Source organism: Ahaetulla prasina, chromosome 2, assembly GCF_028640845.1.
Source record: "Ahaetulla prasina isolate Xishuangbanna chromosome 2, ASM2864084v1, whole genome shotgun sequence".
NCBI lineage: Eukaryota > Metazoa > Chordata > Lepidosauria > Squamata > Colubridae > Ahaetulla > Ahaetulla prasina.
Genome location: NC_080540.1, coordinates 276071 through 293268, shown reverse-complemented (window position 1 = coordinate 293268; position 17198 = coordinate 276071). Strand labels below are relative to the sequence as shown.

The 17198-nt window shown below is 48.2% G+C and overlaps 2 protein-coding genes across 4 annotated transcripts in view; both read right to left on the bottom strand.

The window, feature by feature from the left end:
- The window catches only part of LOC131192751 (zinc finger protein 493-like), a 213528-nt gene that overhangs the window by 175230 nt on the left and 21100 nt on the right, over positions 1-17198 (bottom strand). Inside the window, exons 4-5 of one of the 3 annotated variants that reach the window (XM_058172241.1) lie at positions 15847-15976; positions 13739-14251 (exon numbers count right to left, since the gene is read on the bottom strand). In XM_058172241.1, the coding sequence (XP_058028224.1) occupies positions 13739-14251; positions 15847-15976 (643 nt within the window). Of the gene's footprint in view, positions 1-13738; positions 14252-15846; positions 15977-17198 lie in introns of those variants that run through there. The other 2 variants (XM_058172240.1, XM_058172239.1) reach the window with 2 other exon arrangements.
- On the bottom strand, positions 11986-13607 carry LOC131191486 (zinc finger protein 726-like; the record flags this gene model as incomplete). Its single annotated transcript, XM_058169673.1, has 4 exons — positions 11986-12487; positions 13017-13098; positions 13160-13389; positions 13447-13607. Coding segments are annotated over 4 exons (975 nt in total), but the record flags the coding sequence as incomplete, so codon positions are not given.

The following is a 17198-nucleotide window of genomic DNA, read 5'->3' as shown; positions in this document are numbered from 1 at the left end:
GAGTAGGGATTGTCAGCCCAGGAAGGGGTGCAACTGGTGCACAACCCGTAGTTGCGCAAAGGCCCTCCTGGACACGACCGCCACTTGCTCTTCAAGCAGGAGTCGTGAGTCTAGGAGAAAACCCAATTACACACAGGGTCTGTTTGGGTAGTGCCACCCCATCCAAGACCAGAGGTGGCAATTCTCCTTAAACCCCAAACCCAGAGCCACTCGGTCTTGCCAGGGTTTAGTTTCAACCCGTTGCTCCCCATCCAGCTCCTAACAGCCTCCAGGCACTGCAAGAGGGAGGACACAGCATCATTTAACCCACCATGAGCCGAGACATACAGCAAGATATCTCAGTCCATGCTGGCAGATGAACTTACAAAACAGTTTCATATAAATATTGAAGAGGAGCGGAGAGAATACTGAGCCCTGCGGAACCCCGCAAAGCAGTGGACGAGGGCTGGATATCTCCCCTCCTATCAACACTGACTGAGAGCGGCTGCAAAGGAAGGAAGTGGGCCAGAATAGCACAAGGCCTCCCACTCCCATCCTGTTGTGACCCAGGTTCCTGGACCCGGACTCCTGGACTCGGATGATTCAGAAAGTGAGGGAGAAGACCTGGCAAGCCCTGTTTCTCTTGAGCCCTTTCCCTCCCTGGCACCCACTCAAAGGGAGGAGGAGGGGCCGGCAAGACCTGATTCCCTGGAGCCTTCTTCTGATTTGGCAATGCCCCAAGAACAGTTTTGGAGTGATGCAAGGCTGTGCAGGCGTGATCGGCATGCGCAGCAGAAGGAGTGTTGGGGGAAAGCCAAGTCATAATTGCCATGCAGTGACATCTGCAGAGACTATAAATAGGAGGCGGGACTTCCTGGTTTTTTGTCTTGGACAAAGCAATGAATTGGCACGGGCTAACTGTCTCAATGGAGGGAAGAATATATTCGTGAGTAATTCTGGCCTTATCTATAATTTCCTCGTTATCTCCAGAAACTTGGCAGGCCCGTGGGTAGACGTGGCCAGGACATGTATCTATGTAAATAAAAGGAGAAAAGAAGGCCTCTGACTGACTCTTTGCTGGGAGTATTGGGGGGAGGGAAACAGAACATTTTGTCCAAGACCTGACTAAAACATCTTCCACCAAAGATGGACCAGCAGCAGGTACAGCAGCAGTTACAGCAGCTACAAGCGGCTAATCAACAGCTCCAGCAAGTGGCTCACTTGGCAGGCCAACTTGCTGCCCCGAATGTGCCTGTAGCCCCCGCCCGTCCTCCCACTCCTCCTCCTCGTCGCAAGTGCCCGATAACCGTGCCGGATAAGTTTTCTGGGCAGCCTGAGATGTTCCCGACCTTCTTGGGACAGTGCCAGCTCTACATGGCTATGCGGCCAGAGGATTTCCCAGACGACCGGGCTAAGGTGGCCTTCGTGATTAACCTTCTTTCTGGCTCGGCTGCTCGATGGGCCACGCCCCTCTTGCTCCAGGACAGCCCCCTGCTGGCGGACCAACAGCGTTTTTGGCAGCACCTGCGCACCATGTACGAGGACCCCGTTCGAATGCTGACAGCAACCAGGCGCCTTAAGGAACTCCGTCAAGGGAAACACCCCCTGCAGGAGTACATCGCCGAATTTCATCTTTTGTGCCAGGACTCTGACTGGAATGATGCAGCGCTGGTGGACGCATTCCAGGAGGGACTCTCAGAGGAATGGCAAGATGAGCTGGCCCGCGTGGAGGCGCCGCGGACCCTCGACAACTTGGTGCCCCTTTGTCTCTGCCTCGATGCCAGTCTGCAATGGCGACCGTCCCGTCGCACCCCAGGACCCTCGACATCTGCACCCACTTCCTGCACCACCAGCACCCGGGTCGCCCCCGTTTTGTAACCGCTGCGGAAGAGCCCATGGAGTTGGGAGTGGCCAGACCTCGCCTGACAGCCCAGGAGCGGAACCGGGCGCCAAGGGGATTGTGCCTGTACTGTGGAGAGCCGCCGCGCTTCTTGCCCCAGAAAGCGTGGGGCACGCGCCGGTCCCGAATCACAGCGTGACCAATCGGAAATGGGCAGGCCCGACCTGAAACCCTAGGTCGGGCACGTACTAAGCCCCACTGGGCGTTGCGGTAGACTCTGGGCCCCTCGGCATCTGATTCTGGACACACGGATATGGTTGGGGAACCAGTCGGACGGGCTCCAGGCGCATGCGCTGGTGGACTCAGGGCCACAACAAACTTTATGGACCAGGCCTTTGTGACCCAGTTTGCGGTCCCGTGGTTCCGTGGACCCTCCGATGCGGGTAGAGACAATTGATGGGCGAGAACTGGTGTCCGGCCCCATTAAATTGCCACCAGCCTTTGCGCCTGGCTATTGGGGACCATGAGGAGGCGATCCAGTTTTATGTCACGGCGGACCTTCATTTTCCCTTGGTCCTTGGGTTGGCCTGGCTTCGGACCCACGATCCTCAGGTGGCCTGGTCGCGAACGCCATCTCTTTCCCGAGTCTGCAGTGCGTCGATCACATCCGCCACACCTGTGCCGGCCAGAACGTCCCCACCGCTGCCATCACCTTGCCTCCTGAGCTGACGGACTTCGCCGACGTGTTCAGCGAGAAGGAGGCGGACCGACTACCCCGCATCGGCCCTCGATTGCCCGTGGACCTTCTGCCCAACGCACCACTGCCTGTGGGACGCCTGTATTCCAGCCCGAGTTGGCGCCTCAGGGACTTCCTGGACAAAAATCTGGCCCGAGGGTTCATCCGGCCTTCAAAGTCCCCTCTCTCGGCCCCGGTCCTCTTCGTGAAGAAGAAGACAGGGGACTTGCGCCTATGCTGTGATTACCGCCGGCTAAACGCCATTACAGTACGGAATCGCTACCCCCTGCCGCTCATCCCGGAGCTGCTGGAGAGGTTGCGGGAGGCCATGATCTTCACCAAGCTCGATCTCCGGAGGGCCTACAACCTGGTGCGGATGCGAGAAAGAGACCAATGGAAGACGGCATTCGGCACCCGATACGGACACTACGAATACACTGTCATGCCATTTGGGTTGACCAACGCTCCCGCCGTTTTCCAGCACTTCATGAACGACGTGTTCCGAGACATGTTGGATCGGTTCATGGTTATCTACCTGAACGACATCCTGATTTACTCCCAGTCCAGGGAAAGCCACCTTCGACACGTCGGTCTGGTTCTGCAACGCTTGCGGGAGCAACAACTCAATGCAAAGCTGGAGAAATGCGTCTTCTTCCGGACTTCCATAGAATTCCTCGGGCATATCATCTCGCCCGAGGGCATAATATGGACCCATGTAAAGTAGAAGCTTTGTGTAGCTGAACCCTCGTCGGGTGAAGGATGTTCAGCGCCTGCTGACCGCCAACTACTACGGACCTTCATCCGGGCTTTGCCACACTGGCAGCTCCACTTACCCAGCTCCTCAGGAAGAAGGTTGCGTTCGGTGGGGTCCCCAGCAAGAAGCATTCACAGCCCTCAAGAAAGCCTTCGTCACGGAACCCGTCCTGAGCCATCCCGACCCGCTCCGGCCTTTTGTGGTGGAAACAGAGTCCAATGTGGCTCTGGGAGGCGGTGCTGCTACAGGCTCCGGCGAATGGCGGCACACTTTTCCCTCTTACTCCCAGAAACTCAATCCTTCCGGCGCACACTATCTGGGAAAAGAGTTGCTGGCTATCAAGGCTGCATTCGAGGCTTGGCGACACCATCTGGAGGGCCCGACATCAGGTGGAGGTCGAGCGGACCATCGGAATCTCGAGCACCTCACCACAGCTCGGAAGTTGAACCAGCGGCAGATCCGGTGGTCGTTGTTTTGCCGGTTCAACGCGTGACCTACATTCCCAGCGGTCACCGGAGGCGGATGCCCTGTCCCATAAGCCAGAGTACCTCTCGCCAAGACCCTTCCTCCACGGACAGTGCTGCGGCGAAGCCTTGGCCGCAGCACGGGAACCAGTGGACTTGCGGGCCCAGGTGCGAGGCGCAGCGCCAGGACGCCTGGTCGCAGCAAAGGAGGCGGAGGTGGGCCCCGTCTCCTTGGACCTTGGAGGAGGACTTACTCAAGTTTGGGCGATATATGTGCCCACAGGACCACTCCGAGCCCTCGTCATGACCCAGTGCCACGACAACCCTGCAGCAGGACATTTCGGGTTCTTCAAGACCCTCCACCTGGTGACACGGACCTTTTGGTGGCCCCGAGTGTGGCATGATGTACATGCCTACGTGACATCCTGCTGTACCATGCCGGCAAGCCAAGACGCCACGGGGCCCCTCCGGGCTCCTCCAGCCCTTGCCGACACCCGACAGACCCTGGGGCGATCTCCATGGACTTCCTGACAGACCTGCCGCCGTCCTCTGGGTTCACCAGTGCTGGTGGTGGTGGACATGCTCACCAAGATGGCACACTTCATCCCATGCCGCGGACTGCCCACAGCCGCAAAAGCAGCCCGTCTCTTTCTGCAGCACATCTTCCGCCTCCATGGTCTACCGGACAGGGTGGTTTCGGACCGTGGAGTTCAGTTCACAGCTCGCTTCTGGAAGAGCCTGATGGCTGGAGGTGCAGGTGTCTGTCGTCATCGCACCATCCGGACACGAGTACAGAGAAGGTCATCGGTATCCTGGAACAGTATCTGTTGCTTCATCAACCAGCAACAGGACAACTGGGCCGATTACCTGTCCCTGGCGGAGTTTGCTTTTAACAACTCTCAGCACACTCTACTCAGATGACCCCGTTTGCCAATGGGGTACCATCCGCTCTTCCTCTGGCACCACCGGATTCTCCTGTTCCTGAACGCAGACCTTCCTGACGGAATTGCATGCGGTCCAACAGTTGGTCCAGCAGCTGGATCGGGCAAAGGAGGACTACAACGTCCGCCAACCATCCGGCGGCAACGCCTGCTGGCAGTTGGAGACCGGGTGGCTTCCACCAAACACCTCCCATCCGACCGCCGTAAAAAGTTGGACCAGCGACCATCGCTCCTGTTGAGGCAGTCATCAACCCGGTAGCCTACCGACTGACCTGCCACGATCCATGCGGATCCACCTCTTTCACCGGTCCCTTCTGGTTCCTGAGGCCACACCGAGTCCCCTTCGGTGCCCAAAGCACCCACTGTCCGAGGACGGGTTGGAGGAATGTCCACAGCGTACGAGACTCCCTGGCTGAAGGTCGCCCAATATTTGATCGCGTGGAAGGGATAGGACTGATTTCTCCTGGGTAGATGCCTCAACGTTCATGCCCTGACCTGGTGCAGGCCTTCCATGAGCAGAACCCAGCCCGACCGCATCCCGATCCAGCCCGGGGAAGGGCCCTGCGATGAAGGATAGTGTTGTGACCCAGGTTCCTGGACCCAGACTCCTGGACTCGATGATTCAGAAAGTGAGGAGAAGACCTGGCAAGCCCTGTTTCTCTTGAGCCCTTTCCTCCTGGCACCCACTCAAAGGGAGGAGGAGGCCGGCAAGACCTGATTCCTGAGCCTTCTTCTGATTTGGCAACGCCAAGAACAGTTTTGAGTGATGGAAGGATCCGCAGCAGAAGAGTGTTGGGGAAAGCCAAGTCATAATTGTCATGCAGTGACATCTGCAGAGACTATAAATAGGAGGCGGACTTCCTGGTTTTTGTCTTGGACAAAGCAATATAATTGGCACCTCAATGGAGGGAAGAATATATTCGTGAGTAATTCTGGCCTTATCTATAATTCATTCTCCAGAAACTTGGCAGGCCCGTGGGTAGACGTGGCCAGGACATTTTCTATGTAAATAAAAGGAGAAAAGAGGCCTCTGACTGACTCTTTGCTGGGAGTATTGGGGAGGAAACAGAACATCACCGCCCAGGAGAATACCATGGTCGATGGTATCAATGCCAGAGGTCAAGTATGGCTCTGCCAGAGATCACCAAAGCACAACCAATGCTGATTCTGTCCCAAATTCAGGCCTGAATCTTGACTGATGAGTCACCTGTCAATGACTAATTCAGCCAACAGTACACACTAGATATAAACAAACATAAAATAAAAACCACCTCTGGAGCTGCTGCACAACCACCTTCTCAACCACCTTCCCCAAAAAGGGAAGATTGGAGACAGGTTGGAAATTATTCCACAGGGTGGAATCCAGCGATGGCTTGTTAAGAAGAGGGTGGACCAGAGCCTCTTTCAAGTGCTGGTGAACTGCCCCCTCCTGTAGGGAAGCCTTAATGACCGCCAGCATCCATCCACCTGTCACCTCCCAGGAAGCTTTCACAAGCCAGGCGGGACATGGGTCTAAAACGCAGGTGCTTGCATGCATCCTCCCTAGGATCCTGTCTACTTCCTCAGGAGCAACAGGGCCAAACCGTTCCCAGATAATAAAGCAAGAACCTGCCTCAGGGGCTTCCATCGGACGAGGAACTATGCCAGAATCCACCTGGGAATGAAGTCAAGCAATTTTATCTTTCAAAAAATGCACCAATTCCTCGGCAGGCCCCTTCAGGTGGAGCACAATCTCCCCCTTCCCCAGGAGGAGGAGGCTCACCTAAAGAGGGTCCCTGGGCGATTATCTGAAGATGCAATTTGTCTGGAGAACTATAAATAGGGAGAGGCATTGTATAGAAGAGAAGAGAGGGCGAAGGTAAGACAGATGGGTAATCATAGGATCTTCAATTACCTCCTGAGGTGTCCTGACTTTTATCCTCCCAAGGGATCCTCCTAAAAAATAGCTCCTGAGGGGAGTTTGATGGGTTCCTCTTTCCCTCAGGATCTCTGATCTCCACAGAGCAGCACTTTCAATAGGAGGAAGGAAGAAAGAAGCAGAATTAAAATATCACGAAAGTGGATTCCTATATGAACACAACCTCAAAGCCCCAATATCCATCAGTGTTTGAGTGAAAACAATGGAACAATGTCCTACAAGAATAGGTGGGAGCCGCCACCTATTATGAATGTCAGAGGTTTGGGAAGGAGGGATATTCAAACACATTCTCTGTTGTCTTTGAGCCCCTAAAGTATCTCACCTATCTCACCTGTCTTTCTGCCCTCCCTGGCTCAAGAGGAAGCCTTCCACCAGAGCCACCGCCTGGGAGCTAGTCTCTGCTCACTCCACCCAGTTCTCCATCTCTGGGGCAGAAGAGCCAGGAACTGCTCCAGAACCACCAGGTCCAGCATCTGGGCTTTGGTGCTTTTCTGGTCTCAACCATCGCCTGCAAAAAGTCATGGAGTCGGCTGCAAAGCACCTGGGACCCTCAGCCTCCGATATTGGATGAAATTCCAGGGCTGAACTTCTGAAGGAGGATGGTTTCCTCCTCCAGGATCTTCTGCCCAGTCCTTGTCCAGAGCTTCCCAGGCTGAGCAGCTGAAGGGCCTTTCCGCCCTTCCTTTCCCAAAGGTTGTGTCTCCATCCTTTCTCTCCTGCAGAGCAACTCCAAATGGCTCCAAGGACTCTTCTGGGTCAGATTTTTCCTTCACGGGACCATTTGCCTCAGGACTCTGATCCTCAAGTGACTCCTTTTTTTCCCAGCAAGAGAAAATTTTGCCAAAGATTTCAAATGGCAAGTTTCTGTATCTGAGATGGGAAGAAAAACAATTAGAATTAGAAAGAATTCAAAACAACCTTCACCCAACCTGCCTGAGCCCCAAGCAGCTCATCCCAGCAGGGCCGGAAGGAGGCTGGAGAGGCCGCCCGCTTCCCCTCCGGAGACAGGATGGGGCCCTCAGCCTGGTGAATCCTGCCTCCTCGCCCGGCTTCTCCCTCCTGGGCCTCCGCAGGGACCTCCTCCCCACTGGGCTCACAGAGGCGGCTACATGGGACCAGGAAGCCGGAGGAGGCCTTCTCCTCCTCCGCCTCCCTTTGCGGGAAGAGCCCCAACTCACCTGGGCACGTCTGGATCTCCCTGCCAGACTCTCTGCAGCCTCTCCGCCTCTGCGGAGCCAGGGTTAAGGAGAGCGAGTGTCCTAGAGCAAACGTTTGTGACGTCACTTCCTTCCCAGTCTCCTGGAAGGCAGTTGTGACGTTCACCTCCAGTGACCAGCCTGATTTAGTCTCTTGAGGCGCCCCTGGTGGATTAGGGGCCAGGATTGTAGAAAGGGCGGGAAAGAGCGCGTCTGAGGGAAGGAGAGGGCAGGGATGATGGCGAGTGGGGAAAGTCTCCATGGCTCCTGGCAGACAAAGGCTTGTTCCAGAGTCTGCGCTGATCTTCTTCTTCCTGTCCAGGAACCGTTTGGAGATGGAGAAAATCACTTTGGAGGATTTGAACTCACTTCTCAAGAAGAACCGCCCTAAAAGCTCAGAGATTAGAGGCCTCAAAGGCCAAATCCTGTCAGAAACAGCCAGTCAGTCAAGAGAAGGACCAGGAGGCTCTCTGGGAAACACAGCTTGTGTCTTGCGGTTGTTAAACTTGGTCTTAAGTGAGGAAGATGGAACACACAGGGAAGCCACAATCTGGAAAATGGAATTTCTGTCAATTTTATTTTTAATTCTACATACAGCTGCCTTCCAAATCAAGGCTCAGCCTCACAAGGAGCACCCTCGATCCGTCCTGTGCCTGCTGAAACGCTGAAGAAAGAACAGTGAGGGCAGAAGACGAGACCAGGAACCTCTTGGAACTTTGGGATTGTTAAAATTTCATGTGATAAACCATTGTCTGAAGTGAGAGTTTTAAGTATGGGAAGACCTCCAACTTCCTTCCAATTGTCTGGCCCAGTCCCTGCAAAAGTGTGCCAGCTGTTCTAAGAAAGCCATAACAACAGAGTTGGAAGGACCTTGGAGGCCTTCTAGTCAACCCCTGCCCAGGCAGGAACTACACCATCTCAGTCAGATGGTTATCCTTTTCTTTAAAATTTCCAGTGTTGGAGCATTCACAACTATAAGTCGTTCCACATTAATTGTTCTCTGTCAGGAAATTTCTCTTAGTTCTAAGTTGCTTCTGATCAGTTTCACCATTGCTTCTTCTTGTTCTACCCTCAGGTGCTTTGGAGAACAGCCGACTTCTGTGGCAACCCCTGAGATATTGGAACACAGCTATCATGTCTCCCTAGTCCTTTTATTAAACTAGACATATGGTTAAATCATGTTTTAGAGTCCTCTAATCATCTGTTTCTCGCACTCTTCTAGTCTCAACATTGTGCTGTTTTTTCGGACTAAGTCTATACTTGGGCTTGGGTCACAACAGAGGAAGCATCAAAAAGGAAAATTGATAACAGTATTCCTTTAAGTTTCAGATAGTCCTAGACTTACAACAGTTCATTCAGTGACCTTATAAAATTGAAAATGGCTTCTGTTGTTCTCTTGCAACTGTTGCAGTATCTTTATGGTCTGATCAAAATTCAGCACAGCTGACTCATTTATGACAGTCACAGTCCAGTGATCCTTGCAAACTTCTCACCAGCAAAATCAATAAACCAGATTCACTTAACTGTTATAATAACCTCTGTGATTCACTTACCGGGCAAGAAAGTCATAAATGGGCACTCACTTAACAAATGTTTCCTTAACAACAGAAATGTTGATCTCAATTTGTCACAAGTCCAGGACTACATCATTGTTCTGTATTGTTCATTTTTATTTCTTTCAATTCTATTTCCTTCAACAGAATAGAATGTTGGGTTTCAAGTAATACCTCAATAAAGAAAACTCCTGAGGCTTGGATTTCCTCAAAGTCACATTTTATTAGAATAGAAGAATAGAAGAAAATTTTATTGGCCTGATTGGACACACAAGGAATTTGTCTTGGTGCATATCCTCTACATGAAAGATTGTTCATGGTACAACCTTCAGGTTTTATTGAGATGTCATATTACATCTAACATTCCTCCCTGTTAAATGGCTGTTTTCATTCCCAGATCTGAGCCAGTGAGAAAAGCCTAATGGGCCATCACATGCCAGAAGGGGAGGATTGCATGATGCATAGAATTATCTGTGGGCATGCTTGTGTGTGACACCTCCACCTGCCTGGCAAAAGGTTAGCCATCAGGTTCAGAAGGGTCCCAACCTGGATCCAGGACCAGTGTAATTTCAAATCATGGACCACTAAAAATCAAAGGTGCTGAAGCACCTGACTCCCAGTGATGGGATGGAGTCCTCAGGCATTTTCTCTCTTTTTCTTATGTATTCTTGTCTCTCATTCTCTCATCTTCTCTCTTTCTCATTCTTTCTCTCCTTTCTCTCATTCTTCTCTCTCTTCTCTCTCTTCATTTTCTCTCATTCTTCTCTTTCCCTGTTAAGATTGGATACAGTCTGTCTACCTCAGACTCAGAAAGTCCTGAACATGGAATGTTTTTGCTAACTTTAGAACAATCCAACTCCCCAGTTAAATATGTGGCAGTTAAGACAAAAAGAAAATTGCCTTCCAAACTGAATTCTTCCATTCATTATCTCATCTTTTCTCCCCTTTCTCATTCTTTTCTTTTACTCTCTTTACTCTCCATCTCTCTCTTCCCAATTCTCATCTCTTTCTTTTCATTCTGTCATTCTCTCCCACTTCTCTCATTCTGTCTTCCCACCATTCTCTCTCTTCTCATTCTCTTTTCCTGTTTCCTTTCTTACATGTCTTTCTTAATTTCTCATTCTGACTTCTCTCTGATTCTCTCTCTGTTATTATTCTCTCTCCTCATCTGATCTCTCTCTGATTTCTCTACTCTCATTCTCTCCTAATCCCTTTCAGTTGAGCCAAATAAAGAACTGGACAACATCAAACTCAGAGCACTCTGAATTTCCTCCAGCTGAGTAATTAGCCCAGAGACTCTGAGGAGGAGGCATATTGAGTACCTGAAAACAAGGCATAGGAAGGACCACTGCTGACCTCACGAATTGATGTCATTTCAAGACATAAGACATTTTTCTAAAATATTTTTCATGTGATTTTAATTCTATGCTTCTGTTTACACAACCAAGAATTTTATTAGCTTTTTTGGCTGCTGCTGCACACAGGTAACTCATCCATTCAGACTCCAAGGTCCTTCTCACAGTTACTGTTTTTGACCCAGGTTTCAGGTACTCTTTTTCCTGCCCAGGTGTAAAAGAGGTTCTGAAAGGTTCTGGAGAACCGATAGTGGAAATTTTGAGTAGTTCGGAACTGCAAATATCACCTCTGGCTGACCCCAGTGGGATGCTAGAGATAATATCCTTCCCCAGAAGTGGGAGGTAATGGATTTGCAGTATCCTTCTGCCATGCCCATCAAACCATGCCACAGAACCAGTAGTAAAAAGATTTCACCACTGGATTCAACCTTATCTCATTTAGATCAGAAAGACAATATGCATATACATGGTGAGGCTCTAGAATAGTACTTAATTGCCCACAGCCAGGAGTTTCATTTGGACAGGCTCATGGTTGATTCAGATTTTCATCCTTCTGAGGTGTAAAATGAGGATTGACCATATACTGACAAACTGCTCAAAGAGCAAAGCATTTTGGAGTATATGTCTATGGAATTACTATTGTTATATAGTTTCACAAGCATGGATCCATTTATGAGAAGAAAGACCTCACTTTGAGCAAAGCACTTCCACTCCATGCATTTATACGGCTTCTCCCTGTGTATCCATTTGTGTATTCTTAGGCTACTGTTATGAGCAAAGGTCTTTCCACACTCCATGCATTGGTTTCTCCTGTATGGATCCTTTTATGTATTCTTAGGCCACTGTTACGAGCAAGGTCTTCACACTCCATGCATTTAAATGGCTTTTCCTGTGTGGATCATTATGTGAAATAAGATGACCTCTTGAGCAAAGGTCTTTCCACACTTCATGCATTTATAGGACTTTTCTCTGTGGAGTGGTTACTGAGTCCACTGCTACATAAACGTTTTTCCACACCATGCATTTATACAGCTTCTGTGTGGATCCTTTATGTATTCTTAGGCCACTGTTACGAGCAAAGACCTTTCCACACTCCATGCATTTATATGCTTTCCCGTGTGGATCACCTTATGGAGACCTCTTTGAGCAAAGGTCTTTCCACACTCCATGCATTTAAATGGCTTCTCCTGTGTGGATCATCTTATGAATAAGATGATCTCTTTGAGCAAAGGTTTTTCACACCATGCATTTATATGGCTTCCCCTGTGTGATCCTTAATAAGATGACCTCTTCGAACAAAGGTCTTTCCACACTCCATGCATTTATATGGCTTTTCCCCTGTGTGGATCCTCTTATGGGAAATAAGATGACCTCTTTTAGCAAAGGTGTTTCCACACTCCATGCATTTATACGGCTTCTCCCCTGTGTGGATCCTCTTATGGGAAGTAAGATTACTTCTTTGAGCAAAGGTCTTTCCACACTCCATGCATTTAAATGGCTTCTCCCCTGTGTGGATCACCTTATGGCGAATAAGATGACCTCTTTGAGCAAAGGTCTCTCCACACTCCATGCATTTATAGGACTTTTCTCTTGTGTGTAGCTTATTGTGATTACTGAGTCCACTGCTATGCGTAAACGTTTTCCCACACTCCATGCATTTATACAGCTTCTCCCCTGTGTGGATCCTTTTATGTATTCTTAGGCCACTGTTACGAGCAAAGACCTTTCCGCACTCCATGCATTTATGGTTTCTCCCTGTGTGGATCTCTTATGAAATAGAGAACCTCTTGAGCAAAGGTCTTTCCACACTCCATGCATTTAAATGGCTTCTCTGTGTGGATCATCTTATGGAATAAGATGACCTCTTGAGCAAAGGTCTTTCCACACTCCATGCATTTATAAACTTCTCCTGTGTGATCCTCTTAAATAAGATTACCTTGAGCAAAGGTCTTTCCACACTCCATGCATTTATAATGGCTTCTCCTGTGTGATCCTCTTATGGGAATAAGATGACCTCTTTGAGCAAAGGTCTTTCCACACCCATGCATTTAAATGGCTTTTCCTGTGGAGCTATTGTGATTATTGAGTCTGCAAGCAAAGGTCTTTCCACACTCCATGCATTTATACTTTCTCCTGTGTGGATCTTATGGATAAGAACCTCTTTGAGCAAAGGTCTTTCCACACTCCATGCATTTATAACTTTCTCCCTGTGTGGATCCTTTATGGGAAGTAAGATCCTCTTGAGCAAAGGTCTTTTCACACTCCATGCATTTAAATGGCTTTTCCCCTGTGTGGATCCTCTTATGGCGAATAAGATGACCTCTTTGAGCAAAGGTCTTTCCACACTCCATGCATTTATAGGCTTTTCTCCTGTGTGAGCTTATTGTGATGACCACTCTAGCAAAGGTCTTTCCACACCATGCATTTCTCCCTTGTGTGGATTCTCTTATGGGAAATAAGATGACCTCTTTGAGCAAAGGCCTTTCCACACTCCATGCATTTATATGGCTTCTCCCCTGTGTGGATCCTCTTATGGCGAATATGTCTTTGAGCAAAGGTCTTTCCACACTCCATGCATTTAAATGGTTTTTTCCCTGTGTGGATCTCATGGATAGCATTACTTTGAGCAAAGGTCTTTCCACACTCCATGCAGCTTCTCCCTGTGTGGATCTCTTATGGCAATAAGACCTCTGAGCAAAGGTCTTTCCACTCCATGCATTTATACGGCTTCTGCCCTATGTGGATCCTCTTATGGCGAATAAGATTACTTCTTTGAGCAAAGGTCTTTCCACATTCCATGCATTTATATGGCTTCTCCCCTGTGTGGATCCTCTTATGGAAATATGACCTCTGAGCAAAGGTCTTTCCACACCATGCATTTAAATGGTTTTTCCCTGTGTGGATCATTTTGTGGATAAGTACATTACTATAAGCAAAGGTCTTTCCACACCATGCATACGGTTTCTCTCCTGAGTGGATCCTTTTATGGGAAATAAGATTACTAAGTCTTCTGAACCTGTTACCAGGCTCTCTGCATTTGTATAGCTTCTCCCCAGTGTGAGTCCTTTCATGGGAAGTAAGTTGCCTGCTTGTTCTAAAACATGTTCCACATTCCAAACATTGATAAGGCTTTACTTTTGCGTCAATCATTTTTTGAGGTGTAAGGAACTTATTTCCAAGAGAAGGAATGAATGTCACATTGTAACTTTTTCCGTTGTGTCTTCTTATATCATCTTCTCCTTCATTTTGGCTTAAATAGTGTTCTTTTACTAGTAATTTAGCTTTGATTGGCTTCAAACTTTTCCCAATATATTTTTTCCTTATTTTCTCCTGTTCGGCATGAAAGTTTTGTATCAGAGCATTAGCGGAAGATGAGCTTTCCTGATTCCTATCATTTGACTGGTTTCTATCATGGGTTTCTAATTCCATTCGAATTCCAAACTTCTCTGTTCCATCTTTAGCATTGATCACTTGGAATAGTTCACAGGAATCTTGATTCTTCTGACTATTATTACCTTCAAAGCAAAAGAGAAATAAAAATGATAACAAGGTTAGAGAAAAAGATCAAACTGTAGGAAGTCAAGTGAATTTCCTTCTGAATTTTTCCAAAATTCCGTTATATTTTATGTTTGCATGCTTACAGTGGTGTGATATAGACAGAATGATTTCTATATTCATGAGTCCTGAAAGCTTTGAAAATATCTAGAAAACATCTCTTTCTTTACAACCGTCTATATATGTGCAAACCTCAAACAAAGTCTGTTTTGAGTCATGGAATAATCAGGGGAAACATCCAAGGAGGAATAAGGAGAAAAGAAGATTTATTGAGGTGGGTTAATTTCAGCAGAGACCTGTGAGAACTGAAACAATTTTGAAACAAGCTCTTTCTTCCCAAGTGTACCTTGGAGCAGCTGCTCCATGGCGTCTGTCTGGCAGGCAAGACTACCGCTCGGCTCGTTCCTTGATCCCAGGGATGAGACTTTGGAGCAAAGTCCCTTGCTTGAAGCCTCCCATTAGCTTGTAAATGTCTTTGCACTGAAATTGGAAAGGTTGGGAGGCTTCAAGAATGACTATTTCACTGCCCCAAAGTACTCATCGGTTGGCAAGGGCATTTTGGCCGGATCTGGTACAGGCTTCCGTTTGCAGAGAACGGAGGCCTAAACTACTTTAGCGTGAGATCACACAAGACGAGAAGTGCAAGATCTCACACTAATGACCTTCTAGGATCTTGCACTGCAGTACTTTAGTCCTGTATTCCCTACAAACTGAGGACTGCACGAGATCCAGGGCAAAAGTCTCTGAAAACAAAGAGGCCTTCCCTTTGTTTCCAAACAATTTTTCCGTGGAGCTTGTGCAGGCCTTGGTTAGCAGAGAAAAGAGGCCTAAAGCAGTGTAATGCGAGTTCATGTGAGATGACTAGTGCCAGATTTCCCACTATTGATCTTGCGTATCTCTCACTACTTTAGGCCTCTGTAGGCACCCAAGCAGGCAAAGGAACCGACAGCTCGCTTCATCCTCGTAAAGTAAGTCCCAGCCAGTTGGGGTGGGGGTACATGTTGCAACGCCTCTGCTGTCATTTGTAAGTATGAACGACGGCCGCGGTGCTGTAACATTTGTATTTTCAGTACTGAGTCTTAAGTACTTGGGAGACAGTTAGGTCGTAACTTGGAATGGTTGCTTAGTGAACTGTCGTCACTGAGGGATCACCTGTCCCCTAGGATGCTCTGAGGCACACTTCAAGAGGCCTTTGTTCTTGAATTGGAGTGGGAGATTCCACCTCCATGGCCTGAGCGTGAAAGTTCTGTTCTCACACAGTTTGGGGAGGTTTCAGAGGACAAATAACATATGATCTCCAGAGGACACATAAAAGCACACCCCATTCTTCTCATCCTCCACAGGTAAGTTCAAATAGAAATGGAAAAATACAGATAAGGAATGGCCCAAAAGCATCTAAGCAAAGAGACACTGATTCTAAACTTCCTGGGGTACCAGAAGGCCAGATACTTTCCTTTTCCTTTCCAGGAGACGATATCTGATTATAGTTAGTTTTTATTAAAAATCACTAATCTGTCTTCTTGAACTCTCTGATTGGGGACTAGAAAACTCTTACCCAGAGAGACCACGTTCCGATGGTTTTCAAGCATGACTTCCGAATGAAGCGCTTTCTGGGCAGGATCCAGCTGAGACCATTCCTCCTCAGAGAAATACACAGCCACCTCCTCGAAGGACACAAGACTCTCCTGAACATGGAAAAAAGAACAGAACAGGAGGATTCGCATGGTCTCTTCATAACATAATATAACATAACAAAATAACATAATAACAGAATTGGAAGGGACCTTGAGGCTATTCAATACACCATTGCAGACAGGAAACATCCACACCATTGCAGACAAATGGCTATCTCAACTCTTTCTTCTAAAATTTGGCCAGTAACATTCACAACTTCTGCAGGTTGAGGTTGTTCACTTATTGTTTTGTTTAATTGATGTCAGGAAATTTCTCCTTAGTTCAAGTTGCTTCTCTCCTTGATTAGTTTTCACCCATTGATTTCTACCCTCAGGTGCTTTGGAGAACAGCCATTCTTCTTTGTGGCAACCCCTGAGATATTGGAACACTCTATCATGTCTCCCCTAGTCCTTCTTTTCATTAAACTAGAGTTCCTGCAACCGTTCTTCATATGTTTTCCAGTCCCTCATTACCTTGGTTGCTCTTCTCTCTCTAGAGTCTCAAGATCTTTTACATCGTATACCAAAACTGAATGCAATATTCCAAGTGTAGCCTTACCAAGGCATTATAAAGTGGTATTAACACTTCATGTGATCTTGATTCTGTCCCTCTGTTTATGCAGCCCAGACCTGTGTTGGCTTTTAAATCATCAATGATTTAGACAAGGGGTTGAAGGAATTCATCAAATTTGCAGACAAGACCAAATTGGCAGGAATACCAACACTCCAGGAGATAGGCTTGAGATAGAAGAACTGACAGATTGGCACCTTCTAACAAAATGAAATTCAATGCTGAGAAATGTAATGTGCTACATTTAGGAAAGAAAACCAAATCCACTGGCACAGAATAGGTGATACCTGGCTCAAAAGTGGAACAGGGATCTTGGAGTCCTAGTGGACAATCGTTTAAACATGAGCCAGCAGTGCTACAGTTGCCAAAAACACCCAACAGAATCATAGGCTGCATCAAGAGGGGATAGAATCAAGATCACATGAAGTGTTAGTACCACTTTATAATGCCTTGGTAAGGCCACACTTAGGAACTTTGCATCCAGTATTGCCATGATGTAAAAAGATCCTGAGACTCTAGAAAGAGAGCAGAGAAGAGCAACCAAGATAATGAGGGGACTGGAGGCTAAAACATACGATGAACGGTTGCAGGAACTGGACACTACTCTAGTGAAGAGAAGGACCAGGGAGACACAATAGCAGCCCCAATATTTGAGGGCTACAG